Source organism: Metarhizium acridum, assembly GCF_019434415.1.
Source record: "Metarhizium acridum strain ARSEF 324 chromosome Unknown scaffold_568, whole genome shotgun sequence".
NCBI lineage: Eukaryota > Fungi > Ascomycota > Sordariomycetes > Hypocreales > Clavicipitaceae > Metarhizium > Metarhizium acridum.
In genome coordinates this window covers 700,122-727,248 of record NW_027094041.1, presented here as the reverse complement: position 1 = coordinate 727,248, position 27,127 = coordinate 700,122, and the positions used below count along the sequence as shown (strand labels likewise).

The 27,127-nt window shown below is 50.6% G+C and overlaps 9 protein-coding genes across 10 annotated transcripts; 4 read left to right on the top strand and 5 right to left on the bottom strand.

The window, feature by feature from the left end:
- Positions 1–1,988: 1,988 nt before the first annotated feature.
- On the bottom strand, positions 1,989–5,420 carry J3458_019630 (uncharacterized protein). Its single transcript, XM_007815492.2, has 4 exons — positions 4,707–5,420; positions 4,200–4,649; positions 2,740–4,149; positions 1,989–2,686 (listed from the first exon to the last, which is right to left on the bottom strand). Exons 1-4 carry the CDS (start codon positions 5,176–5,178, stop codon positions 2,376–2,378), a joined length of 2,643 nt encoding a protein of 880 aa, XP_007813683.2. The 5' UTR covers positions 5,179–5,420; the 3' UTR covers positions 1,989–2,375.
- A 144-nt stretch (positions 5,421–5,564) lies between these two features.
- On the bottom strand, positions 5,565–6,791 carry MRPL2_2 (mitochondrial 54S ribosomal protein bL27m). Its single transcript, XM_007815491.2, has 2 exons — positions 6,551–6,791; positions 5,565–6,428 (listed from the first exon to the last, which is right to left on the bottom strand). The coding sequence occupies exons 1-2, from the start codon at positions 6,768–6,770 to the stop codon at positions 5,827–5,829; spliced, it is 822 nt and encodes a 273-aa protein (XP_007813682.1). The 5' UTR covers positions 6,771–6,791; the 3' UTR covers positions 5,565–5,826.
- Positions 6,792–6,993: 202 nt separating this feature from the next.
- On the top strand, positions 6,994–7,440 carry LCL2_2 (Long chronological lifespan protein 2; the record flags this gene model as incomplete). The annotated part of the gene is made up of 2 exons (XM_007815490.2): positions 6,994–7,159; positions 7,247–7,440. 2 exons carry the CDS (start codon positions 6,994–6,996, stop codon positions 7,438–7,440), a joined length of 360 nt encoding a protein of 119 aa, XP_007813681.2.
- Positions 7,441–8,442: 1,002 nt separating this feature from the next.
- J3458_019627 (uncharacterized protein) lies at positions 8,443–9,288 on the bottom strand (the record flags this gene model as incomplete). Its single annotated transcript, XM_007815489.1, has 2 exons — positions 8,443–9,164; positions 9,222–9,288. 2 exons carry the CDS (start codon positions 9,286–9,288, stop codon positions 8,443–8,445), a joined length of 789 nt encoding a protein of 262 aa, XP_007813680.1.
- A 1,572-nt stretch (positions 9,289–10,860) lies between these two features.
- On the bottom strand, positions 10,861–14,884 carry J3458_019626 (uncharacterized protein). Its single transcript, XM_066121601.1, has 2 exons — positions 13,171–14,884; positions 10,861–13,075 (listed from the first exon to the last, which is right to left on the bottom strand). Exons 1-2 carry the CDS (start codon positions 13,939–13,941, stop codon positions 11,693–11,695), a joined length of 2,154 nt encoding a protein of 717 aa, XP_065973216.1. The 5' UTR covers positions 13,942–14,884; the 3' UTR covers positions 10,861–11,692.
- On the top strand, positions 14,211–14,582 carry J3458_019625 (uncharacterized protein; the record flags this gene model as incomplete). The annotated part of the gene is made up of 1 exon (XM_066121600.1): positions 14,211–14,582. One exon carries the CDS (start codon positions 14,211–14,213, stop codon positions 14,580–14,582), a length of 372 nt encoding a protein of 123 aa, XP_065973217.1.
- Positions 14,885–16,523: 1,639 nt separating the features above from the next.
- J3458_019624 (uncharacterized protein) lies at positions 16,524–18,174 on the top strand. The gene is made up of 6 exons (XM_066121599.1): positions 16,524–16,653; positions 16,989–17,034; positions 17,088–17,284; positions 17,338–17,482; positions 17,552–17,759; positions 17,821–18,174. The coding sequence occupies exons 1-4, from the start codon at positions 16,642–16,644 to the stop codon at positions 17,377–17,379; spliced, it is 297 nt and encodes a 98-aa protein (XP_065973215.1). The 5' UTR covers positions 16,524–16,641; the 3' UTR covers positions 17,380–17,482; positions 17,552–17,759; positions 17,821–18,174.
- Positions 18,175–19,305: 1,131 nt separating this feature from the next.
- ENA2 (P-type ATPase) lies at positions 19,306–22,146 on the bottom strand. 2 transcript variants are annotated; one of them, XM_007815487.2, is made up of 3 exons: positions 21,950–22,107; positions 20,458–21,899; positions 19,316–20,386 (listed from the first exon to the last, which is right to left on the bottom strand). In XM_007815487.2, the coding sequence occupies exons 1-3, from the start codon at positions 22,071–22,073 to the stop codon at positions 19,694–19,696; spliced, it is 2,259 nt and encodes a 752-aa protein (XP_007813678.2). In that variant the 5' UTR covers positions 22,074–22,107; the 3' UTR covers positions 19,316–19,693. The 2 variants fall into 2 exon arrangements, with proteins under 2 accessions (XP_065973213.1, XP_007813678.2); XM_066123065.1 differs by having other exon boundaries at positions 19,306–20,386; positions 20,458–22,146.
- Positions 21,294–21,949, top strand: J3458_022568 (uncharacterized protein). The gene has a single exon (XM_066123066.1). It carries the CDS (start codon positions 21,296–21,298, stop codon positions 21,866–21,868), a length of 573 nt encoding a protein of 190 aa, XP_065973214.1. The 5' UTR covers positions 21,294–21,295; the 3' UTR covers positions 21,869–21,949.
- Positions 22,147–27,127: the final 4,981 nt, after the last annotated feature.

Genomic DNA, 27,127 nt, shown 5'->3' with positions numbered 1-27,127 from the left:
TAAAATCTAGGGTTAGTTAAAGCTTTTTCGTATTAGGTAGGTTAATTTAACGAGCTTTTACTAGTACCTTCTACTAGCTTATAATTTAAGCCTTAATTTTCGTACGATTAGCGCCCTTTAATACTAATTTATATTTTAATAAAACCTCTCTTTTATATTCCTATAATATAGGTTATAACTAGGCTTATAGTAGCTTTAATTATCTTAAAACGCTATCTTTAATAGCTATTATATTATAATAATTACTAATAGTCTTTATAATAAATTACTAAGTAATTAAAAGGGCCTTTTAATACCTTTAATAAGCTTAAATATTAACCTAATAGTTATTTATAAGGAATTTAAGCCTCTTAAATTAAACCTTATTAAGATTTATAATTATTATAGCCTTAAGGTTAATATTACTAGGTTAGAGTTTTTCTAAAGAGATAATAGTTACCTTATTAGGCTATTAAGGGTTAATTAAATACTAAGTACCCTAATTAATAGCGTACTTTTTAACGATAAAAATCTATTAAAACTAGCTTTTTAAACCTATTAAAGTTATTAATAAAGGACCTTTGATATTTATAGCTAGGTTAGTTAAGTCTTTAAAGACCTTAAATATATTATAATTTAACGTTAAAATATCTTAAATTTAATAGTAAACTAAGCTTATAATTATTACGTTAATAGCTATAAAAGTAAATTAAATAATAGAATTATCCTTAGAATTAAAGCTATTTAAGTACGAAAAACAGGCTCTTATTTATAGATATTAAGGTTATTTAACAGGTCACTTAAAAAGTAATTAATTTAAGGGGTTTTACGGTATCCAGCTATTAAAGGTCCAGCTTTAATAGGGTGGTAGCGCGAGCCTTCTTTTGAGGCTTTTCGTACAATCGGAAAGCAGCTATTTGAGGCGTTTTGGGGCTTATCGGGGTCCCCGATAAATAGCAGCCTTTTTCATTGAAAGGGGCCTTTGGCGTTGACACCATTCACCGGACTACCAGAGCATTCGTGTTGGAAGCAATGAGTGGATCTTCAAGTACATGCACGTTCCATTGCAGCGTGTTACTCGGGAATCACGTAACATTGCGGGACGGGCGACCCTTGAACTTCACGATAGCTACAAAACGGCTCGAGATCTAGTTAATGCTTTAGGCTTCCAGTCCTAAAGGTTCAATGCTGCTTTATACAAATAAGGGTCTCTTACCCTGGGGACCTACAGAGAACATAAAGATACTCAATATTAAAGCAAGTTATTAGACGACTATGAACACAGTTCCACGCCTGTATATAATGAACCAGTGACCCTTGTCACACAGGGATCGTGCCACATTACATAATAGAAAGCTCGAATATGCGAATCATGAATCCATTCTTCCAGGCCCCAAATATACAGCCGCTCTCCTGCCCCATGTAATCAAATTCTGAGGCTTCAAATGGTAACTCACAGAGTATGCCGCCGTCAATGCCATCACCACCACACGGGACGGCCAGACCGCCAGGACATCGCAACCAAACAATAGTTTTTACCGAACCTGCCGGTACGCGGTTTGTTGACCTATTTTTCTACCCGTTGACTCACAGTCAAACAAAATAGCTGTCGTGGTAACTAGATTATCGACTTCCCCAAGCACCATACAGTGTATACATTACTCGAAGGGGGGGAATAAGAAATCAAGGGGGCAATTAACCCTTGAGGTCTTTAGCTTCATCCGAAAGCATATACTCGGTCCATTGGTATAACTCTTATGCTGCACACTTTGTGATTCTGCTGGCAAAGACAGTACACCAAGGTGATGCCGTCTCTGCACATGGTTATTTACCATTTGATACAAAGTCGACGAAAGCAGCCGTCCTGCTTCAGCACCGTCACGTACTCGGCTTCAGGTAACGCTCCTAAACCAAGCTCCATACGCCCTTTTCATACCTTTGAGTCATCACGATTCTCACACGGTTTTCCAGTTGAGCAGCGAACCACGTACAGTATCCTTTCTATCCTTTGAAAATAGCAGAGTAAATGATGCACCCTAGCACACAACCATCTTCGAAAAGCTCACAAGTGTCAGACTAACGCTCCTCTTTCAGACACATGAGCAGGAGTATAATAAATTTGCTTGCCACGTGTCATTTTCTAGGGCTCAACGAGTCGACCTGGGACTCGGACGGCTGGCCAAACAGCCATTGTACCTTCCACAGCGAACAGAAGCATCCGGGACCTGGCCCAACATCACGGCAGCACCGACAAACAAAAGCATAATAGTAGCTTGAAGCAAACCAGAAAGTGTTCATAATGCTTAACGGGCAGACCGCGGAGCCAATATTATACAATTTCAAGCAACCCAATGATACATACTCCATAAGCCCACCAACCCAAAAGAAAGCACGCCCTAGCCTTGCGCCAACTCGTAATCCTTTACTGTCGTGCAGTGAACCATAGCCTCAAAATATATCCGATTCTCAATGACGCACTTTTCGCCTGGCCGCACCGGGAAAGCCCCGTTGGGGCCTAGTTGTACCACTTTGCCGCCGATTGTAAGCCTAAGTTTCCCCGAGGCCACAGAGAATACTTGGATCTTATCCTTTTGTGTAGGAACGTTGTAGATTTGCCCTGGACGTATCGTGAGAACATTAAAGTCAATATCATGTGATATTGTAATCGGCGTAGACGAAGTGAGGAACGCGCCAGAGTATGCTATGTCTGTAAGCTAGTTAGCCTGTGCGCTGGCATATCTTATTTATAAAAGTTCATACTTCGGGAAGAGTCCTCGTTTAAAAGTCGACCAGGTGCAATTTCCCAGTCTTCCATTTCATATTCTGGGGGGCCAAATTGTCCTTGGTGCTTGACGGGCAATGTCTCGCGTCCTAGCCGTGTACTATGCTGCTCAATTGGCGATTTGCTCTGTGGCCGGCCCCCTTGGTCATTATCCCTCTGCACTTGGTTAAGTTGTGTGCTGTGCTGCTCAGTTGCCAATGTGCTTTGTGGCCGAACCCCTTGGTCCTTGTCCATCTGCACTTGGTTAAGCTGTTTACTAGGCTGCTCAGTCGGCAATGTGCTTTGTGGCCGAACCCCTTGGTCCTTGTCCATCTGCACTTGGTTAAGCTGTGTACTAGGCTGCTCAGTCGGCAATGTGCTTTGTGGCTGACCCCCTTGGTCCTTGTCCATCTGCAGTCGGTTGAGGACACTTCGCCTCACAGACCTTCGGTTGAGAGTCTGCTCTGTTTCCCGTCCAGATGGCGCCGGCGAGGATTGTTGTTCTCGCTGTGGTACTGGCTGTGATGACTGCAGAGTAGGCACATCGGGTAGTGGGCGTCCCGACGACGTCGGTACTAATTTGTCGCCACTACCCGCCTTACTCGCTCCCGTCCTCAGCTCACAATGATCTGGAGCACCTGACATAAGGGCCACATACGCACATCCAACGCATCTGTGGTGGGGAGAGAAGATCCTGGCTATCTTCGGCTCCAACTGTATCGACTTGGGTAACACGATGCACTGTTTCGATAAACGTGCGTGAGGCCCTGTAGCCGCATGACAAGCCGACCGGCCGGAAACTTCATCCCCAACAACATAAGCTATCGCGCAGGCATATGTTTGGGGGGCCAGATCTGTGTATTGGTGTTTGTCTAGAAACTCCTTGGGCAGGTCTCTTTTTCGGGGTAATGCGAGCATCCGTGATATATCGAGTCGGTTAGACGCCCTGAAACCAGAAAGAACCGCCGACATGTATTTAGAGACGTCCCTTTCAAACCGACTAGTTTGACTGTGTTCATGGTTCTCCGACGTGGCCCGTCGTTTCCTATCCTGACCCGCATCCGCCTCGTCTAATTGGCGTTTGGTCGGCCCAGCACCATGCTCGCTAGGACCCCGTTGAACAGGCGGATGGGCTGTACGAGGCACTGGGACCTGTGCTACAACAATGCCTGGCGACGTTCCTATAGGATTCCTGTAGGTACCGAACTGTGTTATGGTTCCATCTCCATTGTCGTTGAACGTCATATTCCTATGGCTCGAGCCGAAATGGCCAGATAGCGCATATAGGTTCTTGAACGTGCGCTGACATCCTCGAACAGGGCAGATAAACGGATGCTGAGAGTCATGATGCAATTTATAACCAGCTGGGATCAAGACCCCCTTTGTTGGCACTGCTTGCCCATCAGGTTCTAGCCAAGTTAGCGTCAGAATAACGTTTTAGAAGTTGCTCATCACGTACGAACAAAGACAGTGTATGGCCTGCCATCCGTGGCAACCTCCATTGGCACGGGATATCTTTTGCGCGGCGTAGCTATGTTGTATGCTTCATGAACCGAAGTCGTTTGAATCGTGTGGTTTGTTAAAGGGGGGTGGAGCGTTTGTCCTAGTCCGCCACTTGTTGTGCTAGAAGCTGCGGCTGGCTTTCTCAAGTCAGGCTCAGGCAGGCTGGTACCGGGCGCAGAGCGGGATGGCGTTTGCCCAGGAACCTGCAACGCGGAAGCGTTTCGCATCGCAATTGATGGAAGCGGAACCGGCGTAGGTGTAAAGGCAGGTCTTGATACAGGAGGCGCAGAGGGTGCTGGAGGTGCTGGAGGTGCAGTAGATGGGACACTCGCTACTCTTGGTTGACTGGAAACAGATGCTGGCAACGAAACAGTTGCCGCGACTGTAGGTGGTAACGGAACAGGCGCTTTGCAGCGTCAGCAGAGCAAATCCCAACAAGTCTAATGTTTCAAGTTCAACTTACTTTCCTTGATGCGGGCTATGGCAGGAATAGACGCCAACGAGCTGTCATCAGAGTCGCTACTCTGCGCCCGAGCTGGTTCAGGCGGCTCCTTTTTGAGTTTCACCTGGGTTTCCATCTTCAGCGCGTCCTGCCTCTTCTGCTCACCAGCAGCTTTATTCAGTACTGCGAGGTGTGGCCGATCCGACAGCTCAACTTGGACGTGAGTCGCCCTTGCTGCTGAACCAGTACCAGACACACGAGGAAGATCGTCAACCGCCATCACCGACTCCTCCTCATCGTCAGAACTCGTCGACCAGTGAATCGCGTCGGCGTCCCAGGTCGGATCGGCTTTCTCGTCGTCAATGTCCACAGGACCTAGAGGCAGGTCCATCATGAAATCCGAGTCCATTTGAGATGACAACCCGCGCAGAGGGTCTGGGCGGCGTTCAGTGAAAGGGCTATCAAGACCCAAGATCCCCGATGTGATGGCCATGTATCATGGTCCACGGTTGAGTTAGCGAATGTGAACTCGGGGTGAGTGAAGCCCCCATCCAGCTTCGGCGACACACGTGCTCCTGGTAGCTCAATGGCACAGTCCTAAGAGCTCCTTACAAGTCGCGCAGCTAAGAATCCTTTCCTTGTCAAGTCCGGGTGCGCAATCGGCCAAGCTTGAGATCGGGCGGCGCCTTGCAGGGTAGTTGAGTGAAATGCGCTCGACTTGACTGAGGTTGAAAGTGCGACGCGCAAACGCGGTTGCGGATCCCAAGGTTGGCAGCCCGCCCCGTTGAAGTGGTAAGTGGATCTGGGGAAGGTACGATGCAGAGGTTCGCCACCACTGCCAGAGACGCAACGCTCAACTCAGCGGCGATTGAGTCGACCCAAGCGTATCCAGGTGGCCAAGAAAATGGCAGTGTCGCTCTTCATTTGATTGAAAGACATTGCAAGAGCATTCAACACTCCAGTACGTAATAATTCATCCACGGCACTCCAACTCGTCGTGGCACAACACTTAATTGCTCCGCGACGTCGAAATACAAGAAAAAGTACAGTGAATTTTGTCTAGTGTAGTACACATCGCTATAGTACAATACCGGCCCCTGGTGCCCATCAAATCTCATCTCCCCATCCGCTTCCACCTAGCTTATTTGCTCTTCTTCGCAGCCTTCTTGGCCGCTTTCTTGGCCGCCTTCTTGCTGACAGCCTTGACGCTCTTCGTCTCTCCACTCTCCGCCCTCTTCTTCTCCGCCTTCCTCTGGCCCTCGAGCTCCCTCTCCCTCCTCCACCGCCTGTGCCTAAACCACTGCTTCCGCGTCCTGAACCGCTTCGTCCGCAGCCCCGTCGTCTTGGCCAGCCGTCCGATGCGCCAGTTGTCCTCGCGATAGCTGTAGTCGGACCGCAGCTTGAGGATCCTGTCCGGCTCCCCGGCCTCAACGCGAGTCACCTCAAAGGGGATCCCAGAGGGCGACAGGGCGGGCTTCTCGGCCGCCGCGCGGATGGGAAAGGCAGTCATGTTGAGGCGGCGCTTGCGCTCGGCGTGCTGCGGGTACGGCAGCGTGTCGGCCTTGTCGAAGACGACGCCAATGTATTTGCGGTCCGGGTGCAGCGACGGGTCGCGGTAGTACTTGACGTAGCCCGTGGCCATGGCGTGGATGGTGTGGTCGCGGCCCATGATGCAGTTTTCGCCCGGCCACCAGTGCGTGCCGCGCTGCTTGTAAATGATGTTGCCCGGGATGACATACTGGTCTGTACGAGTTAGCCGCGTGGTTCCGGAGCGAGCCAAAACTTCGAGCACCCATTCCACCACAGGGGTTGCCGATGCTCAACCAACGCCGCCCCTTTTGTGGAAAACGCAAAAGTCCGCCTACCTCCAGTCCTCTTGGCTCCCAGCTTCTTCGGAATGCCCCTCTTGCTCTTCTTCTTGTAGGCGCCCTGCGCCTTGACCGAAGCATGTCGTCGCCCCCAAGCCAGCACATTCGCCCATTGAGCGCTCCCCAATGAAGCAACTCCCGTAACAGTCGGTCGGGCAACTCCAACGCAAGTAGCAGCCACAGCCAACAGGGGCCGCTGCATCGTGAGGAACCGCATCGTGCGCGTGCCCGGTCGTCAAGATGGCATGCAATCCGAAAGATCCAAAGCTCTCTGCCCCCATTTGACAAAGTTGGAGTTTTCTGCTGAGTCAGCCGCGCCACCAGCCCCATGCTATCGATAAGCGCAAGTGGACAAGTCATCGTCCAGAACCCTGGTCAATCTTCTTCATCCTGAAGCATAAGCGGAAAAAAAAAAACCAAGACAGAAGAAATTCGGCAAGATGCAGCTCCTCATCCTGCTCATGTCGCTCTCCGCCCTGGCCAACGCGCAGTTCGGCTTCTTCGACCAAATGTTTGGCGGGCATGACGCCCACGAGCAGCACCACCAGCATCAGCAGCGGAACAACCCCAGCGACGCAGGACACTACAGATCACAATTTGAACAATGTACGTTTTCGCAACACCCAAAATAGCCAGAATTTGACAGGAATTTTTCTTCTTCTCCCCTGGAATAATGTGCTGATTCTTTACTAGCCTACTGCGACAACTACCTCTGCCCCGATACCCTCGCCTGTGTGCACTTCCCGCACCACTGCCCCTGCGCATGGGGCGCCCACGAGGAGAAATTTGAGCTGGGCGAGGGGAAGAAAGTCTGCGTGTCAAAGGGCGGGTTCAAGCCTGGCGAGGCGGCGAGAAAGATTGAGCTTGCGCGCAAGGGGTTACTATGAAGCTATAGAAGAGATCAGGACGCATGTAGACTTAACAGGACAAATCATAACGACGTTTGACACAAACTATAAACCAAGTAGTGATTTACGCACAACTGGGCTGGACACAACGCTAGAGTAATTACAAATATGTATGTGCAGTATACACATGACATGACGTTGGTGGTAGACTCTTATCAACTTGGGCAAAGAAAATAAGACGCAAATTATGCCAGCTATGTTCCCAGCGACTTGTCGCACGAGGGAATTCGTAAACGATCGTGAGGCTACCATAAGAGATTCTATAAATACATTTCACTCTTTCCCTTTCAGGGTCTTCGTAGTCCCAGTCCAAACAAAAAACTCCTCCGATTCGACGACGCGCCGGCAGGAAGGGGATCGGTCTGCGTCCACACATCCCGCATGGCCCGTCGCCGCTTGATGACAATAGGGAAGATGTATATCAAAATCCGGTTGCGTGTCCTCTTGAAGTCAGGTCTTCGTTTTTGTAACTTGTTTCGTTTACGGGCCGACCCAGATGAACCAGATGTCGAAGGGGGTATGATTGCAATATCCGGCGAATGCTTTTCCTCTTCTCCCGGGGGTTTCATCGAGGTCAGACTACGCAAGGAAGGTAGTGAAAGAAAGCTGAGTCCCGGGGATGTTAGTTCCGGTATGGGCGGTGAGGTTTTGGGTGAGACGTCGGTTTCTTCGCGGCGTGTCCGTGAAACCGTGCTGTGTATGGATGATAACGATAGTCGGCGGAGGAAAGTCGGCGACGAGGGCAATGCCGTGGGCAAAGATGGTGGTGCGTCAGTTTGTCTGGTTGACGTGCCTTCTTCTGGTTGTCTGGTAAAGGAAACGTAGGAGCCTAGTGACGGCGACGAAATCCAGCTCAAACTTCGTGCGGTAGCAGATAAAATGGGCAACAAACCCCCTGGAGCAGGCTTCCTTTCTTCAACAGTGGCATTGGGTGCCACTTTGACGGACCTGGGCCTCATGATCCTTCGCAATCTCCGACTCTTAATGTGAGCCATTCGGCAGTGGAGGCACTGGGGGCACCTCCTGGTCGTCGTCGTCTTCGTCGTCAGGGATGGACTCCGGCGCGCCGAGCAATTGTGCGACGTTGTGCATGTCGTAGTGCTTCTTGCGCGCGGCCTCAAACTGGCGGTGCTTTTCGCGTTCCTCTGGCGAAATTCCCACCAGTTCCTCTTCGGCGGAGGGGGTGGCATCTTGATCATCCACATGAACCGTCTTTTCGGAGGGTTGGCGCGCATGTGGCGGAATGTCTGTTTCTGGAATCTCTTCCTCCGGATCGCCCAGGCTGAGGCCCGGAATGTCATCTTCACCGCCCGGACCTGAAGATTTGCGCCGAAGACCACCACCCTCCATAATATCCTCGTCGTCGGATGGGTCCTCGGCCGGGTCGTAGTGTTTCGCATAGGGAGTCTTGGGCTCGGTGATTTTCATAGTAGAAGTGCGCTCCTGCTCCGTCAGGTACAGGTTTGCCTCGTCCCACTTGAGGCGCTGCGACGACTCGGCCTGGCCGTCGGGGTCGTGGGTGGAGGAACGGCGCGAGCCAAATGGTCTGGTAGCAGAGGAGGAGGAGCGTCGATGGCCAGCGTTGATTTGGGTGTTGGCAAGAGTGATTTCTTTGCCGGACATGGACCGCTCGCGACCTTGGCGTGGAGACGTGGTCGGCGGCGGAGAGGTGTGAGAATGGCTCGAAGTATGCTTTAGGATGCCTTGGGTAGCTTGTTAACGAAGCTGTTTGACGTGAGTCTTGCACCGGTACGGCTTACCTCTCGGACGCTGAGCATCATGTCCTGGAGGAGAATGAACTGGGGCCGGGTCTACCGTAGAAGTCATGGTGACGGGTTCTTTAGCGGTGTAGGTAAATGCGGTTTGGTCGACTCTATTGCGATGGCTAAAGGCGCTTGAAACGGGAGTCTGGCAGACGGTGCTCAACTGGTCGTTGCCGACGCCCAAGCGGCAGGTGACTTGGAAGATGAAGCTGTTGCAGGCGAGGTGAGAGGGCACGAGATGCGAGAGGTACAGGCCGGAAGAGATGCGCTGCGCTCGTGATGTGACGGTATTGTTCAACGCGTTGCAGGCGACCGAGGTTGGGAAGTGTCGATCAAGAAACTGGGGCACACGACACAGAAATGCTGAGCGAGAGGGGTTTTTGAGGCGGGGCAGCGGCGTTTTGCACGAGGTGGCGGTGGGAAGCGAGGCCCGTCGCTGACGTGAGCTCTTTGAACAGGTATCGAACTGACGCAAATGCCGACTCTGATGCTAAGGACAGGAACAACACCGATGGCTCTAGATGACGCGCTCACACGATGCTCTCAAGTGAACAAGGAACTCTTTCACGCTACTGTTGACCTCTTGACAACCCCGTCATGATTCGGGGAGTACGTAGTATGTGCAGAAGGCACCAGACGCTTGCGGCGTGGCTTGCAAGGGTGGCGCGGGGAACGTGGCGCGTGGCACACTTGACACTGCAAGTCTCTCAACTGTCCGAGGCATCCAACGCCATGAGCTGCACGTTGCATGCCAAAGCGACTTGACTTGACCACACGCGATCATGGTCATGCAGGAACCACAATCTCTTTTATCGTACTACGTACTGCCTAAGAGCTAACCTAATGCGCAAACGTGACCTCCCAGAATTCCAGCACCTACTTACCCAGTGCCACCCTACACCACCAGCCTTGGCCTATTGCCGGCTCTCAAGACACAACATTCAAATGTCCAACAAAGTCATGGTTTAACGTGATTCAAGCAGTGAGAATTCCTGTATGGAGTAATGCACAAGTACTATTCCGTACATATTGTAGCACTACACTGCCTACCGCTTCGCCAGCTGTCTCAATGACAACTCTTCGTGTCGAAACGCCCATGTCCTCAAAAATCCTGTTCTGCGAGCCCCATGCATGCACGAGTCCGACAACAGCCAACTGCCAGCCATCACCCGTTGGTCAGTCAATTCAGGGTCCTCTAGACCCAAGGCCTCCAAGTATTCATCCTGTCAACAATCTGCCGTTGCAACAAATGGTAGTACTAATGCAGAGTCGACACGCATGTCCATGTGGCGCCACGAAAATGCAACACCGACAATGCGCCAAAGCTACCGAATGCTTGGATATCAAACCAGACCACGTCGACGTGCATGACTCCGTGTTGAACTAATATGTCTGCCGCATCCGCGGACCCAGCCAGGTAGTTAGCCTAACAGCCGGAGCAGGAGCGCCGTGGTCCGCAACTTTGGGCATCGGATGGAAACGCCAAGTCGTTTCTGGAAATCCCCGTCGCACAGACTCTGTCTTCATGCCTTGGCTTGTTGAGTAAACAGACCGGCCCACAATGTGCTTGGCTTCCTGAAGCGATTGGCAAGAGACGGGGCCCAGAGTCAACCCTCATTGAGCGTGTTTCAAAACAAAACCCTTGTTCAAGAAAGAAAGTACATGATGACAAACACTTTGACACCCATGGTATAACTAAGAGGTAGCGGTTTGTAACAAACAGAAATGACAACGCACGAATGGGAAAACACAAATTCACCTTTGCAGAAATTGGCCCTTTTCTTTGTATCGTCGTAGTCAAGTTAGAATTGTTTGTGTCTATTTGCCCATTCAATCCTTTGGTACCGCGTCCCGCTTGTAGGAAGCAACATTGAGAATCGGCCGACGCCGTGACTCAGACGTCCAAGAATAAGGTGAGCCTCCCGCGAATGCCGCCGAAACCACACGTAGTCAATCAAGATTTACAAGAAAAAGAAATGGCTCAGCCCATGAACAAGGAAAAGTGTCGTAGTATGGTATTCGCCAATAACAACGCCGAAATGGTATCTGCAAGCATCAAGCCCACCCGCCAGGACCAGGAAGTGAGACTCCTTGGTCTACATCCTGGGCGACTAACACCGCCCCCTAACTCCCCCTCTCCCTGTCCTGAACAGAAAAAAAAAGGAAAGAAGAAAGAAAATAAAAGACAAAACAAATAGGCCTGCTTCAATAATAGATGCGGCATGTGTCAGGGTCTCATACAAAAAGGCCCCATAAAATCGCAATGATAACCATATAGTGTCCCTTCTCTTAATAGTTCCTGAGCCCGACTAATCACTAATCATTATGTTCCCTCATATCAAAATTACATGGCGTGAGACGTACAATCATAGCTTTTCGGCAGCATCCGTTCATGGTAGCTTGAACAGCGCCATTGCGTAGTGTTGAATCCGTATGCGCAGCTTACTCTGAAATCGGCGACGGATACATCATTGCGTTTGTCCGGCCTCTGGGGACTCGGCCTGTGCCCCGGGGGCATCTAGTATCACCATGAGAGCCTTCAAGATGTGGTATCCCGTCCGCCAACACACGCTCTTTTCCTGCTCCCCAGCCCAAATGTCAACGCAGCTAACGAGGGTCTCGAGGATAAGCTGTCGAGGGGGTATAAGACATCCAGTGGCAGCCGCTTCGCTTAGTGGAGCATCTCGACGTAGCATGTGCACACAAGTGGTCAAGGTTGCTGAGAAGATATCAAGTACAAACGGCCGTCCGACCAAATCAAGTGGTTGAGGGGTTTCTGGGTCCCACAGCTCACGGTAGTGAAACAACAACGCGAGTGAGCACTCCAAGGATGACCAGTAAGATTCCGGAAACATGGTAGGTCCATCTGCGTGAAGAGCAAATGGTCGATGCATGACCATGAGGCATCGCCTCAAGAATATGTCGATGGTAATGCGTTGTAGAGGCGCTTGGCAAACGCGATTGGCGTGTCCCATCAGCTCTCGGAGCTGGGCATTGTACCGCAGAACATCGGGGTAGGATATGGGATCTCGTTTCGAATTCATCTGCGCAAGGATATTCAGTACAACGGGAAGACCCTGATAGAGGACCATCTGAAGGCTGTCCGGCGCACGCCAATGTGGCATATTTCTGAGACCACCCAACTCTTCCGGCCGGGTCAATGGAGGCATTCCCGTGCACATGGACACTTTGATGTCAAGGTACAAAATTGTCAGCCATAGCTTCCGCCGTATCTCCTTTTCCACTGGGTCCCGTAGTTCTTCATCGTTGTCGTTACGTTCTTGCGGTAGACCAAGAATGAAGGCAAGGCGAACCAAATGGCCCATAAGCGTGTAGGAGGAATCCATGGCCCAACATGTAGCGTTGCAAATCTGCTTGGCTACAACCATGAGCGTGAATGCCCTAATCGTACTGATCGTGGGGCGGAACATGAATGGCGTTTGCATGATGCATGCCTCGGCCGCCATCATGAACTCTATGGCAATGGGAGGGTCGGTTCCGGATGTGAAGCAGCCGAGACCGAGGACCATAAGGAATTGCGCTAGCCAGCATAGTCCGACAGCATTTGGGTCTTGCCAGTAACGTTCGACTTCATCTCGAAATGTTGTCAAGTCCAAGATGGGATTAACAACATCCAGCATATCCACATATCGGCCGAGGTATTCCTCAACATTATCCTTTTCGCCAGATATGAGTCTGGTGATAGTATCACGAGCATAATATTTTGTGGCGCCGGGAGTTCCAAATGGGAAATTTCCTGGCAAGGAGAAATTGGCTAAACAGGCATTTGAAGCTACACCCTCCAGAATTTTAGCAAGCGGGGACTGTGACATTGGGGTAAGTGATCCGATCTGGAGCGAAAAGGAAATGGCGTTAGCAGTGTTTACAGCCAGAACTGGGTCGAAAGCCCTCTGTATAAGGCATGGAAGTTGGGATTAAAACATACCCTAGCCATCAATTCTCGCCAATGGCTTGATCCTCGGACTTTGTGAGTTATCTGCCACGGCGCCAACTGAGGTTTCTTGCTGTCCGGATCTATTGGTCCCCCCGCAGGGGCAGTAGGGCAAGGAAATTTACCGCCATTCGGTCCTTTGTTATAACTATAGTAGCACTCTCGTCCATTGCCGCTAGACTTGCATCGTCCACAGGGAAGCTCCTTATCGCATTTGACCTTGAGGCGATGACAGCGGAGACAACTAAGGCAGTTGCGCTTACGCTTGCGAACAATCCGCTGACCTTCTTGGTTACTGGCAGTGTCTTCCGTAGAATTTTGAGCTGGTGTGGATTCCGCGGTGATCATCTGGTTCGGTTCCGGACTCTCAACAGTTGTTGTTGGTGAAATCAAGCCGTTGACTGCTACTCCACCGTGGTTCTGTGAAACAGATGAGGCAGGTGAAGGACCGCCAGCGGGCGAGCTGGCGGACGTGTCTCGCACTACCAGCATAGATCCTGGCGTCTGCGTAGCTGGATTCGATGGGGATGCTGAAGAGTTGATTGACCCTGAAGTTGGTAATCGCGCATATCCAGCTGGGTTGTTCGTCAGCACCGATGAAGGCGCTGCTGAGCCGTCGGACGCAGCCGCGGTCGGTCCTGCCACGTCGAAACTACACCGAACTCCTGCTTGAACACATCGAGTACATGAAGGCTTGACGAGGTCGCATCGCCTCTTGAAATGGCGACATCTGTCGCAGGTCTTGACTTCTCGCATATGGGGCATTCCTCCCTGTGGGATGGCCAGTAGATGAACGACAGAGGCGAATCAAACTACGCCACTTTATGGGGTCAGCGTCGTCGAGAAGTATGGTTGAGAGAGAAAACCGCAATATCCCAAAATTCTTCTCTTCGGTTGCCAGGTAAACGATGTCTTCGTGGTTGCAATCTGACTGCGCCGGTATCGTATTGCTGATGAAAGTCCCGCAAGCCCCCAACAATGTCCGTTCACCCTGCTTGCCCTCACAAGCTGTGCGCTGATAATGTCAAATCTCGATGCGCTTAAAAGCGAGGAAACGCTCTCATGGCGGAAAGGCTCGACGAGACTGTGGCCTCTGTTCCGACCTGGCCCTACCACTTTTGGAAGGGGAAAAAGTGAGATTGGGTGAGCAAGCAGGTCGCGCGAAGGTTGACAGACGGATGATTGACGAAGCAGGACTGCTCAACGCTACGCAAAGACGGGGCGCGGGCGGCAGCCGAGACTCATGGATAAATGAGGAACCAACTGAGATCGTTGAAAAGGATTTAGTGACCAGGGCTGTTAGTGGTCGCAGGGGACAGAGGAGGTGCCACCTCAAAAGAACCTTGAAGCTCTCGAATATGTTGCAGCCTGCCAAGCAGCCTGAGGTGAAATCGAATACGGAGTAGTCAGCCGTGCTTGGCAACGGTTATGGACGGGAGCTGGTTCAATTGTACTATGACAGGGCTGAGAAGAGCAAAGACGCGATAGAGGCCCCCGCGACGCTCAAGCACCAGCTAGAGACACAGACTTGCAGGTTCCTATGGTACGTTATCTCAATTGCTCCGGCAGATGTAAGGTTGGCACTGAGGCCAAAAGACGACTGATCAAGTCTCCTGCTGTACAATGTTCAGCCAGATGCCCAAGTGGAAGTGGGATGTGGAACCCCGTGCTTATTACTCCGTACGAAAAACCAAACTCCTCATGTGGCGTACGAGCTCGCTTGGTCTTTTTTCCACCTCTAAGCCTCTTTAGGGGCCATTCTTGCTCGTTGTGTCCAGCAGTGCAAAAGTATGGAGTAAGCAGCCCTCCGTACTCGACACGATGGCCAGGGGGTAGGGAGGATTCGGCTAGTTGGAGGGTCGCAACGACAATGGGGTGGTATGAGCGTGGTGTGGAGACAATGAATGAAAGCCGAAGATGAGGATTCACTGGCCCACAACCCGGACACGGGAGCGAGGGACTCTGGCGTGAGACCTGTGGAGCTCTTCATGGGTGGTGGTGGATGAACAAATGGGGTCAAACTTGCTCAGAGAACCAAGAAAAGGTGAATCACGGCAGCAGAAACGCCCGTGGATATTCTCTTGGGTGATGCCTGGCACCCTTGCGACCATCTGGAACCACTGGAAATAAAGTTCATGGTGCTACTAGGTTCTGATACTCTGCAGCCGTGAAGCAAGCTCGGTGGCGGCTTTCATCCCCTGTCGTCGTCGTGATGTTGCCGGCACTTGTCTGGTCGCCGACCACGAGGCTGGTGGTGGTGGTGAAGTCAGCCCGCACGGGGAGGGCTGGGATCACGTCGAGGCTGGTCAGGCTAGGACGAGCCTGCCGCGTCGGCCACTTCCGCCTTTTAATCTTTAAGGCAACTTCACTTGAGCCACGGACTGTTATGCTCTTCGAACAGACCTACGGCGTGACGGAAGTCATCGATCCGGCCGTTCCAGTAATTCGTGATTATCAGCCAATACTTTTCCCCCAGACATCATCCACCACGCTTTCCGGTAACATGGATGCGGTTCCCCATCACCCTGCCCAGAACAGAATGCCACAGCCAAAGAGTGTGAAGGTCAAGCAACGGATATTACCGTTGCCTTAAGTGGTTGCTTTCGGCGGATGGGGTTCAGTGGATAACGTATCGTACGTCTCGATAGTACCCATATGACTCCTCAGAGAAAAGCTTGCGAGCTCAAAGCTCTCGATTGTCGTATCGATCGTTGTCGCAGAATTGGCCACTCTCGGCCGAGTCGTGAGCAAGTAGCCTGTTGTTCGGTTCTTTGGTGGTGGTAGAGAAGGTTGCCTCGTCCTGCGTCGAACGCACACACAGGCTGTTGAAACATTAAGAGACGATTTTAGTACGCACTTCGTACGGAGTACATGCGGAGTACCAGGACGCAATTGCAGGGTGTTTTAAGCCACCTCTTGGTACTCCGTACTTGCATTAATAAGTAGGTTGCAAAATCTGTTGGGAGGCAACGGTCAAACGGTGGCGGCACGGCGACTCTAAAACAAGTAGGGATCGATGCACATACAGCGAGGCGCAGATGGACTCTGCTTGTGTGGGGTTTGGCATATCCTCACCACACTCATCAATCATCGGCCCGAGACTCCATCGAATTGGTTGACATAGAGTTATCAGATGCCTGGTTGGAACATTCTTGGTTGCGAGTATTGACGGCCGAGGTCAAGGTTGTTGTTCCGAGTACGAAGTGCGCTTGCTCACTGTGTTCGCTTTGTGGGGAACGTGTGATTTGCGACTGCGAGGGAAGGAAGGATTGACATTCAAATGTTTTGGTTTCCTGCCTCGAGCCCTTTACTGTTCCTTCCCAGCACAAGTCCCAATAGGCTACCCACCGATCCAACTTTGCCGCTCATTTGTTTGTGACTGCCAACACCATCGCCGCCCTGGGCGCAGCATGCTTGGAAATAGGGCATCAAAAAGTATGCTCTACAGCCTGGTACCTGTGGCACATGTGGCAAGAGGTAGGCAGCCCTATGCTTGATTGATGTTCCAGGCTTCCTGGGCCCAGAACAAGAAGGTCTGTGCCGTGACGGCAAACCGGGGTGCAAAGCGCCACACAGCACGGCTCTCCAGCCATACAATGTTTCGATTGACCCATCATCAGCCATGGAATACTACGCCCGGAAACTCAAAACTATCCGGGGGCTAGCAATGCACCCTCGTTTAAACTAAGTAAGCACGACCTAGAATCATAATGACTGTATATCTCTGCGCACTGACAATGGAGACAGAACTTCAGCCCGGGAGGCTCAGCATCCGTGGGATCAACAAAGGATAGTGTTGACATAATCTGCAGCGAGCGGCCCATACACGGCAGTTTCTAGTCGTCTCTCTGGTCTATTGTAAGCGCCCCAGTCATCGAGACGCATACCCACGACTAAGAGATGATGGTTAGGTGATGACTTCGCCCGTCAGCATGACTTTTCGAGTAACGCCCTTTTCCAGATGGCGTTCCCGTGCCTACAATATATCCCGCCGACAGACCGATGCCCAAAGAACCAGAAACGCAAACATTGTGCGTTGCAACCGGCTACGTCTGATGCCGCTGAGTTATGCCAATGGACGGCAGAGCTCACGGATAAGTCTTCGATGGTCAGTCGCTCGTCGACATCAGCCAAAGTTTAAAGGCCGCTAAGAAATAGCAGACACAAGAACCACGCATCGTTTCCACTCCCATACATACATAGCCCAGACAATATCGACGATGAGGACTAAAAATTCGCCAAGTTCGTTGTCCCTGAGCTTCTTCTGGGACACTTTTCGTCGCAAGCTCAGCCACATGGCATACCCGTACGTACACGAGGACGTAATAACTAGAACCTTGTCAAACAGATACTAACTACGTACGTACTCTTCAAGCTGAATGACCGTGCTGCTGCATGCATGGCGCAGCACTAGTGTGGTAGGACATATGCAGAACTTTTAAGGTAATCCGGGCTTGACTCCAGCCTGGTGCTTCTACCCGACTTCCCCGGGGGGTGGACCACGAGGCATGGTCAGACCTGGAGCTACTGACTACTCAACCGTTTTGTCTGAGGTCTTATGATTCGGCTTCATGCTCGACCTGGTCGGCAACCTCCCCACAAGGCCTATATTTCGGACGAATATTTCTGACACGTCAGTTCCAGACTGCTTAGTTAGTAGCCCTATCAGCATGGGGTAGCATTGTCATGTCGGCATTCGCATCTCGCATTTTGCAAGCCCCTCACCCCCCCAAAAATACCTGTAATACCCGAAGTCCCATTTGACATTAGGGGCTAATCCCGAATGTAAGTTCTGATATGTCGCCTTTCTGGGACGCGTTTCCGTCATTGCGCTGTCAGAAGATTCATCATCTAGTCACGATGCGTCGTATCTGTTATATGACAGCTTAGTATGCTTGAAACCCGGGCAGTCCCCTCAAAAAGTCGTCGATGCTAAGAAGGACGTCTCTATACATACACACACGATCAGCGCTAAGAACAAGAGAAATATAATGATTCAGCGTTTTTTTTTAAAACGACTTATCCCAATAAGTGCAAGCACTGCATCAGGTAGGGCCTAATGAAATCAACACTATGTGCCTGGCCAGTTGGAAGAAACAGGGCTGTTTTGAGCCTGTTGGTCGCGATAGTTGCTTTTTCTAGGGCTCGGGTCAAAGGAGTCCTGAGAGGGATTTCAAGGGCTCTGACTATGGATAAAAGTGTCAAATTTGCAGGGCCTTCCAAGGCCACCTTCATCATCAATCAGAATCAAAATCGTCTCAGCTACCTTTTCCGCTGTGCAAATTGCCGTAATATTTCCAACAGGTCACACCTAAACCAGAGAACCGTCACGGACTGAGAGAGACTCTATAATACACGCATCGCGATGCGTCAGAAGCAAGCAGATTAGTTCATCACCGAGCGCCGGCGGAGGCTATCTCGCGATAGCCTCAGTTATTATATGTGAGTAAAATATAATTTACGCGAATGACTCACCCTAAAAACTCAAATAACCGCGCATAACATCTATTAATAAGGTCTCTGCTCGTCGGCAATCCATGATTCTCTCTCCCCCCCCTCTCTCATTGTCACCTCGCTTCTTCCAACAATGAAAGCCCTATTATAACAATAAGTTAACGTCCGTGAACCCAACTACCCACAAGACCTCGCTTTTACTAAGCTCCCCGAAGCACTTGCTGACATCGGCCAAAGCAATCAAATCCGCCGCACTGTATATTTTCAAGACTGGCACCGAGTTGTTGGAAATATCAGTACACAGAAAGGAAGCTGAATTTGACGATATTGATGATATTGGATCGTTGTAATTTTGAGGATGGAAGCTAACGAGACCTAGTGAGTAAAAAGGATACCACCGCCAATATTCACAAGGAAGCTATTCTTGGCTAAACGAGCGGCTAGCCTGAATAAAAAAAAAGTGAAAAAAATCAACAAAGTAATTGAAGTTACGGTGACCTGGAAAAGAAAGAGGGAAACGGTGCCAAGATGAAGAAAGCGAGGGTTTAGTACCCTTCTCCTCATATTTTTCCATCTTGGCACCATTTTCCCTTCCCTTTTCCATATCCCGCTTAGCTTTATTTACTTGTTTGATGTTTTCATGATTTTTTTGGGTTACTATAAAACTCGAAAAAACTGCACAACATACCCGTGAAATTTTATCTTTAAATAGTCTAAAACGACCTATGCTATCTACTTTTACTATACGCCATCTTCTACTTTGCATGTTGTTGACGGCCTTGGTACTACAAGGCCTTTGGCCAAGGTACGACTTGGGTCTAGGAACCAGCCCAAGTTCACCTTTCCTACAAAGTCCTATGGGCCACTCCCCCACGTAACATACTTTCGTTTTCACACGCAACGACATACACTTACCGTGAAGCATCTTCTTCGCCAACTCCGCTTGACTTGGTGAGCCAAGCAGTGCACTCACCACAAAGGACGGGTTGACTGGCATTTGCACAACCCCACTGAAGACGAAATAAGCAGTAAACATGATGAACCTTCCCTGTTCTTCCTCATGTCAGAAAGCTTCCTTTTCCCCGGTGGCGCCGGTATGACGACCCCTCGCCTCAGTGTTCGCTTCGCTGTCAAAGTTGGACTCGTCTTCATCTTCGCCACTGAAGTTACCACTAGTGAAGTAGTGACCAAACGTGCGAGTCTCCAGATCTGCCTTCATGTCCGAGGCCTTTCTCGCTTGACGGCGGTAATATACTCTCTTAGCCCACTTCCAGGCCTCAATTCCCAAGAAAAAGAGAAAAGCCTCAACAAACACAATGCCCCATTCCCAGCTTATACCGGCGTGCTTGAAGACGACTGTGTTAAGGCCAGGAATGTAGATGATAGGGAACATGGTGACAAAGCCTGCGACAATGGCCCAAAACAGGAACTGGTTGCGCCAGGCATCAAGGATCCATTGTGTAAAGTAGCGCTTACTCTTGGGCTGCATGCGGAAGAAAGATCGGCGCATGTTGACCATTTCCCAGGCGAGGAAGAGAGCAAACCAGGTGAGGCAGGCGAACGTTGTGGAGCGAGCGCGGAAGACGACCTGGCAATCTTCCGAGTATTCATTGTTGCAATTGTCTCCGAGGTCAGCAGCGCCGTTGCCAAAACCGTAGAGAATAAGGACGAAGGAGGCGAGGCAGAGGGCAGACATCCAGAGACCGTAGACAACCATATCGACCAAAAGTTCGGGTGTAAAGACACCTTGTTTCAACTTGGGGATCGTTAGCCACTGTGCTTCCAAAACAAGACGCGCTTGTCAATAAGCTTTGTGCGATGACTTACGTTTTGTGGTGGTCGTTGCAAAATATTGGGAGCGGCAACCTCAAATCCGAGACCCATGTCAGGCATGCCAGAAGTAATCATGATGATCCAGAGAATCTCTACCGGGGCCAGAGGGAACACGGAAATACCACGCCTGTCCTTGAAGGCGAGACCGACCAAAAGAGTGCACGCCTGGGCAATATTTTCCGCCAGGACATGAAGAATAAACTTTTGAATGTTATCAAACATGCGTCGGCCTTCCTCAACAGCGTTAAGTATAGAGGCAAAGTTGTCATCCGTCAGCACAATATCGGATGCCTCCTTGGCAACATCAGAGCCGGCTTGACCCATTGCGATACCAACATCAGCACGCTTTAAGCTAGGCGAATCATTGACACCATCGCCGGTCATGGCAACGAAGCACTTCCGACGATGAAGAGCCTCAATCATGCGAACTTTGGTCTGAGGGGCACATCGTGCCACGACGAGGGGGAGAAAGGGGAGCTCATCAATTTCCTGGTCAGTTAGTCTGTCGAAATCAGAAGCGGCCATGACTATGGTCTTGGCGACATCGGTAGCAATCTCGTTCATCTTGGATGGCAGGATTCCAACTTCTAAGGCAATGGCACGGGCAGTCTCGGGGTGGTCACCAGTCAACATGTGTACGCTGATACCGGCTTCATGGCACTTTTGCACAGAAGGGGCTGACTCTGGGCGTGGAGGGTCATATAGACCGATGAGACCACGGAAGGTTAGATCTTGCTCAAACTCGCCACGCTCCAACTCAGCCTCGTTTTCCTTGACGTGACGAATGTCAGTTCGGCTAGCCAGAGCCAAGACACGAAGGCCGAGGCGGGCCATGGCCTCCATGTTCCTAAGCACATCTTCCTCAACATCCTCGGTGAGATCCTGCATCTCGTCACCTACCGCATATCGTGGGCAGGAGTTCAGAAGGCGTTCAACGGCACCCTTTGTGAAGAGCCACTGCTTATTGGTTTCCTTGTTCTCGAAAATGACTGACATCTTCTTCACATCAGAGTCGAATGGGAACTCGGCAACTTGTTGCCACTGGGCTTTTTCGCCTGTGGAAAGGCGAAGGCGATTCCAATTGAATCGCGAGGCAAACACTTGGATGGCAATCTCTGTAGGGTCACCGCGGCCATGCCACTCGCCATTCAACTGGTTTACAGTGGCGAGATTGGCAAGCGAGGCAATGTTGAGATACTCCCTAAGCGTGGCATCTTTGGTAACAGCTTCAGTACCATCAATAGGCTCACCATCAGCGTCATTGTCGCGAAAGTTGATGTCCTTGGGCTGGGCGAGCTTGAGGCCGAGCTGCCCGACTGTCGGGTTAAAGGGTTCGCTGGTAGTGCCGACGGAGTATGTCCCACGACCGGGAATCCACGCTTTCTTGACAATCATGTTACCCTGAGTAAGGGTACCAGTCTTGTCGGAGCAGATATCTACGGGCAAGTTAAGCGATTGACGGAATTTATTGGGGTGTGACGCTTACTAGAAACCGCACCAAGAGCCTCAAGGCTCTTCAAGTTGCGTACAATGACGTGACGCTGGACCATACGTTTCGTACCAGCGGCCATGGTAATGGTAAGAACAACGACAAGTGACGCAGGGATCATGGACAAGCCAGTTGCGACAGCATAGATGATAACCTCTTGCTTGGCGTCAAATTTGTTGGCACCGAGAACAATGATAGCGCAGATAATTGCAGTGCCGAGAAGGAGCAAGGCAAGTTTGGAGAGCTTCTTCTGAAGAGGAGTACCAACATTCACACCGAGGAAGCGACCCACAGCATCAGACAATGTGAGAGACCATGCCTGCAGCCAGCGACCGAAGCTGGTGGTGCCGTCCTCCCGACGCTTAGGCTCTCGTCGACGGGAACTCTTGCCACGAAGAGCAGCAGCAATCTGACCGATTTCGGTGTAAAAGCCCGTGGCAAATACCACACCGCGCGCTCGTCCTTTGGTTACGGTTGAAGAACTGTAGGCAACGTTGAGGCGATCGCCTGGTCCGGTATCATCAGCGTAGGTCGGGACGGGGTCCTTGCGGACGGGGAGTGACTCCCCAGTGAGCAAAGCCTCATTGGTCTCAAAATTGACTGCCTCGATGAGACGAATGTCGGCAGGAATAGTATCGCCCGTCTTGAGTTCTACCATGTCGCCGGGAACGATTTCGGCTGTAACAACAGTCTCGTTGTCGCCATTCCGAATGGCTTGAGCAGTTGGCGAGCTAAGTGACCGGAGAGAGTCCATAGTTTTCGCGGCCTTGAATTCTTGGAAGAACCCCACGACGATGTTGAGAATGATGACAGCAGAAATGACGCCACCTTCAATCCAGGACTTGATTCCAAACGAGGCAGCCATAGCCAGGATGAGTACAAGCGTCAGTGCATTGGCGATTTGCCCAACAAAGATCTTTAGAGGCTGGACGCCGTCCTGCTCGCCGAATTCGTTACGACCATATTCCTCGAGGCGTCTCTTAGCTTCATCGCTGCTAAGACCAGCCTCAACGTTGGCTTGGAGCTGATGGACAACCTCTTCGATTTTCAAGGCGTGGGCAGGGGCGGTCATGGGCTTGTTTGCTTGCCCAGACACATGCGCCTGCACATCATCTTTCTCCTTAGCCGCCATGATGGTAACAGAGAAAAATATTCTCAAGTCTCTTCGTATAGTGTTGTTTTCAAAATGCTTTTTGTTCTTTGCAAATAGAGGACCAAGTCGTTGCTTCAAGTCGCCACCATGCAAAGCAGTCCAATCAACTGCTTGGCAGGGCTGCTACTACGATAATAAAAGTCGCACAAGTAAGAATAAAGAGGAATAAGAGATAAGCCAGCAAAGTCAAGATCAGGCGGGACGCAAGTTGTTTTAGGTCAAGATTCCATGGTGGGTGACCTAGAGAACAGATTGACGAATTGACGATAGCAGAAGCACCCGAGAAACAGACCCAGTCGGTGAATTCATCCCTGTTAGGGAGGAATAGCGTCAATTTGTCAGTCTTGGCAAACTCGAGCATGGCCAAGGTTTTGGTGACGGATGGTATGGAGTAATACAGTGCGACACAGTCCACAGGCCCCAAGCCTGTTGGAGACCCTCCAGCATAAAACTCTAGTTGACACAGAACGGACTTTTAGCATTAGTATCGCCGCTACTTTCCACGGTTTACAAGATGTTTTGATGCGATATTTGTGTTCTCGGGCAAGTGTCGTGGTTTGTGGTTATGTTTGGGGTGTGTATCGGAAGTCGCACAATCGTGCAGGGACACCGCATTGTCTTCCTCACAAGGGTTCGGTCGAACACTAGAAATGGCGGGGTTAAGATGGCATATTGCTAGGACCAGGGCCGCGTGCAGAGTTGTTGATCCATAATGGTAATTGGCCAGACGTATGCAATACGTCTAGTTTCTTCCGAATGAAAGAATCGGCACTTGCTTACCGATAAGTCTTTGAACCCCTGATATGATATAGCATTTCATACAGCTTAATGTCGCATCCATTTTACGTTATCCGTGGTTGAATTTGGAATCCAAACGTCGTGAACGTCTATTTCAATTATTCCTTTCTAGTTTCTGTCAAGTCAGCAGAGAGGAGCAAGATGATGAACGTGGGTCCCAAGCAATCGCGGGTGTTAGGGCTGAGTTTGTTTTCGTTTATAACGTATGCCCAAAAAGTCACGAGCAGTAAAATCACAATAAAGCAAAACTCTCAAGTCCCAAGGCAGTCTGTACCATGGTGCTTGATAGTTGTTCGCAATTCGCCATGACGATTCCGAACACATGGACATTTCTGCAACTACCGCGCCCTCTAGCTGCAGTATTGCCAATGCAAGCGAGAAACCTGTTCACAAATTTCAAGCACTGGCAACCTCGACACTGTGTCGTAGTAGCTTACGGACTGGGTCCAATTGGTCTTGGCGGACCACTGATAACGAATAAGCATATCCAGATGCTACAAGATTTTTGCCAAGCCATTTGGCGCCAAGCGATAATAAGTACGTTATAGGCTGCGCCTCAGATTCCTGACGGATGGGACCTGGAGTCGAGATTTCTGGATCCTATGGTTAACTGTCTTTCGGACTCTAGACTAGTGGTGGATTATGGTGGCGATGGCTTGTGTGTGTGCGGGTGGCTTTGCTTATTTTCGGCTTTTCGGTTGTTGGGCTCTTGGGCTGTTTGTTGGTCGTGAGATCCAGCGAGAAACTTGGTTCAACAGACTTGGTGTTCCAAAACCTTCTTCGAAGCCCCAGAAAGTACCCGTAACAGGAACCACCGTTTGATGCTGAGCTGACCCCTCGGTACAACAGCCGGTTGTGTCTCGCCCTGTGTAGTACAGTTGCTACTCGTTCTCGAAGCGACGGCGTGACAAATTGTATGCGCAGACATTCTTGACCACAAGTTGTGCTCGAGAAGTTGGCAATATGGCTGTAATATGACCGCTTCTTGAGGCTCAACTTGATACGACTGCCGGCTACATATCACATGGATATGGTTTTTCGTCATCTGGGGAAACGGCTCTTCACTTCGCTTGCTCCATGTTTGTTCCCCCACCCCGCGAGTCAGGAAGATGCGCTATCATGCACCTCGCAAACCTCACCAGCTTTCTTGACAGTCTACGTTGCATTAATTGTTAGTGATCACACCGACTCTTTTCAGCCAACTCTCTGTCTGAAGCGCCGGACCTACTGGTAGTCGTCCCACCCACAGCGTGTAGCGGTTATTAATCAAGCAAGCCATTGCCGTCCAGTCCTCGATCATCCGTTATCGCATAAGCCTTGGCCCAACCGGAGGAAGAGCACGGACGCGGCAAGTGAGTGAATGGTCTTGAAACGCTGGGTATAGCGCAATTGGGTGTGATGTCGTTGGCAACCAAGTCTTAACATAACTGCGCTTGGGCACATTTTCCCTAAGATGCCCGATCTCACGACGTTGTGGCAGCGAAAGAGCCTGTCCTCATCGTTCTCATAACCGAAGGACACGTCTTGCTTAGTTGAACCGGAAGCGACATGTAGTCGTCGACAATGCCCGGTGCTCCGCACTTAGGTAAGGTCTGTAGTCGGCATTGGGGACACGACAGTTGCGGGTAGCGTTACACGACACGATTGCTTAGGTGCCATGGGTATATGTAGCCTTGATGGCACCAGGGTCTGGTCGTAACCGCAACACAAAAAAATAATGCGGCCAATAATAAAGAATACGGTCAATTCATCAGTTTTAGACTGTGCATGCGAACAGGAAAGTTCAGAGATGGCAACAGCAAGGTTTCAATATCCCTTGCGTCAACGTTTGGACTGACGGACAAAAAGAGAAGGCGCAACCCAGTGCCTGGTTGACTGCTGGTCTCTGTCGGCGCTTGTGACACGTGCATAGTCCTTTTCCGGAAAGAGTGCCTCAAAATATTGGGATTTCATGGACATCTCTTGACCATCTCTTGACTATATCTTCACTTTTGTCATGCCCGAGCGCGAGAACTCCGCATGTTGGACGGCTGGCAGCTCCTGCTGCCTCTTGAACGCGCAGTTTTCCCTGATGGCCAAAAAACTTGAGAAATTCAGACTGTTGCCGTGAAACAGCATATGTTAGTATTTCTCCCTCATTTCCCGCGTGTTCGCTATCGGTTTGCAACGCCAATACTTTCGTCCAGCACCTAAATCATTATCAATAACCATATATTTTACAATCAAAATGTCTCCAGTCCTCCGAATCTTCGCTTCTATTCGAAGAGACCTTGATGTGGCCTCGCAGGTGATGGTTGCCTTTCTTGTCGCAGTCCTAGTGGCAGTGGTGTTGTGAGTCTACCCAGCTGTATTGTTACGACCGAATCTCGACTTATTGGGTGGAATCTCGCGGACAATCAAGGTTAATCAGTCTTTGAATAGGTTGTTTCTTGTCAACACACTGTATCGCCTATAGGAGCAGCGTCGCCGCCGGCAGGAATGGCTGCACTCGCCAACAAGAGCCACGGATCTCCTAATGGCTCGTCGTAATCTTCGGCTATCGGTGCGTCGTATCGCCATTAACACATCGGCCGGTCGGCGTAGTGTTTACGCACGGAGCTTTGGTCAAGTGACGGGTAGAAACTGGTGAGCTCGAGACCCTTTACAGCTGTCTGGTGGGGACCTGGGGACTAATTGCGTCTGTTCCTGGGATCAAGCAAACTATGTCATAAGCCTCTCGTTCTTAAAACTTGGCGTGGAGATCGATGCTCACAGAGTTGGTGGTTTCAAAATATGCCACAGATACTACGTGCCAGCATATTCCGGCGTCGCAATGCGTATCCTCACAGACAAAGCGACGAAGAACAGTCGGCCACGGCTCTCCTTGGTGCGATGAACTTTGAGGGGGAAGTCTCGGAACTGAACGTGTGCGGACACTTGTTCCACTCCGAATGTTTAGCAACTTGGTGGATGGAGCATCAAGTGCATTGTCCGGTTTGCGGGAATCAGTACTAGGAGCCAGAAAGTCCTCCACAGCAAGTCATGGAGCGCGCCGCTAGCCGTGGATGCAATCAACCCGGCCAAGGGCCTATAGCGGACCTATCGCTTGATCTGTTCGACCAGGCCTGAAACTTCTTGGACGACGGAATGAACTAGACGGGTGAGAGGTTACATTATTAGTGACTCATTGTGAGGGAGTGCGGATTTGTTGCGTTATTTCACAATGCTTACCCACATGTGTGCAG

What these genes read in the sequence shown, in the direction of transcription:
- ENA2 (XM_007815487.2), bottom strand. Translation starts at nt 22,073, where the DNA reads ATGATCCCTGCGTCACTTGTCGTTGTTCTTACCATTACCATGGCCGCT. An exon ending in GGCTCTTGGTGCGGTTTCTA is followed by an intron (nt 21,900 to 21,949) that starts GTAAGCGTCACA and finishes ACTTGCCCGTAG; the next exon opens with ATATCTGCTCCGACAAGACT. An exon ending in TGCAACGACCACCACAAAAC is followed by an intron (nt 20,387 to 20,457) that starts GTAAGTCATCGC and finishes ACGATCCCCAAG; the next exon opens with TTGAAACAAGGTGTCTTTAC.
- J3458_019624 (XM_066121599.1), top strand. An exon ending in AGTCGTCTCTCTGGTCTATT is followed by an intron (nt 17,035 to 17,087) that starts GTAAGCGCCCCA and finishes GATGATGGTTAG; the next exon opens with GTGATGACTTCGCCCGTCAG. An exon ending in TCACGGATAAGTCTTCGATG is followed by an intron (nt 17,285 to 17,337) that starts GTCAGTCGCTCG and finishes AAGAAATAGCAG; the next exon opens with ACACAAGAACCACGCATCGT.
- J3458_019630 (XM_007815492.2), bottom strand. Translation starts at nt 5,178, where the DNA reads ATGGCCATCACATCGGGGATCTTGGGTCTTGATAGCCCTTTCACTGAA. An exon ending in GCCATACACTGTCTTTGTTC is followed by an intron (nt 4,150 to 4,199) that starts GTACGTGATGAG and finishes TAACTTGGCTAG; the next exon opens with AACCTGATGGGCAAGCAGTG. An exon ending in AAACGAGGACTCTTCCCGAA is followed by an intron (nt 2,687 to 2,739) that starts GTATGAACTTTT and finishes ACTAGCTTACAG; the next exon opens with ACATAGCATACTCTGGCGCG.
- J3458_022568 (XM_066123066.1), top strand. Translation starts at nt 21,296, where the DNA reads ATGGCCTCCATGTTCCTAAGCACATCTTCCTCAACATCCTCGGTGAGA.
- MRPL2_2 (XM_007815491.2), bottom strand. Translation starts at nt 6,770, where the DNA reads ATGCGGTTCCTCACGATGCAGCGGCCCCTGTTGGCTGTGGCTGCTACT. An exon ending in GGGAGCCAAGAGGACTGGAG is followed by an intron (nt 6,429 to 6,550) that starts GTAGGCGGACTT and finishes TAACTCGTACAG; the next exon opens with ACCAGTATGTCATCCCGGGC.
- J3458_019626 (XM_066121601.1), bottom strand. Translation starts at nt 13,941, where the DNA reads ATGCCCCATATGCGAGAAGTCAAGACCTGCGACAGATGTCGCCATTTC. An exon ending in GGCGAGAATTGATGGCTAGG is followed by an intron (nt 13,076 to 13,170) that starts GTATGTTTTAAT and finishes TTTTCGCTCCAG; the next exon opens with ATCGGATCACTTACCCCAAT.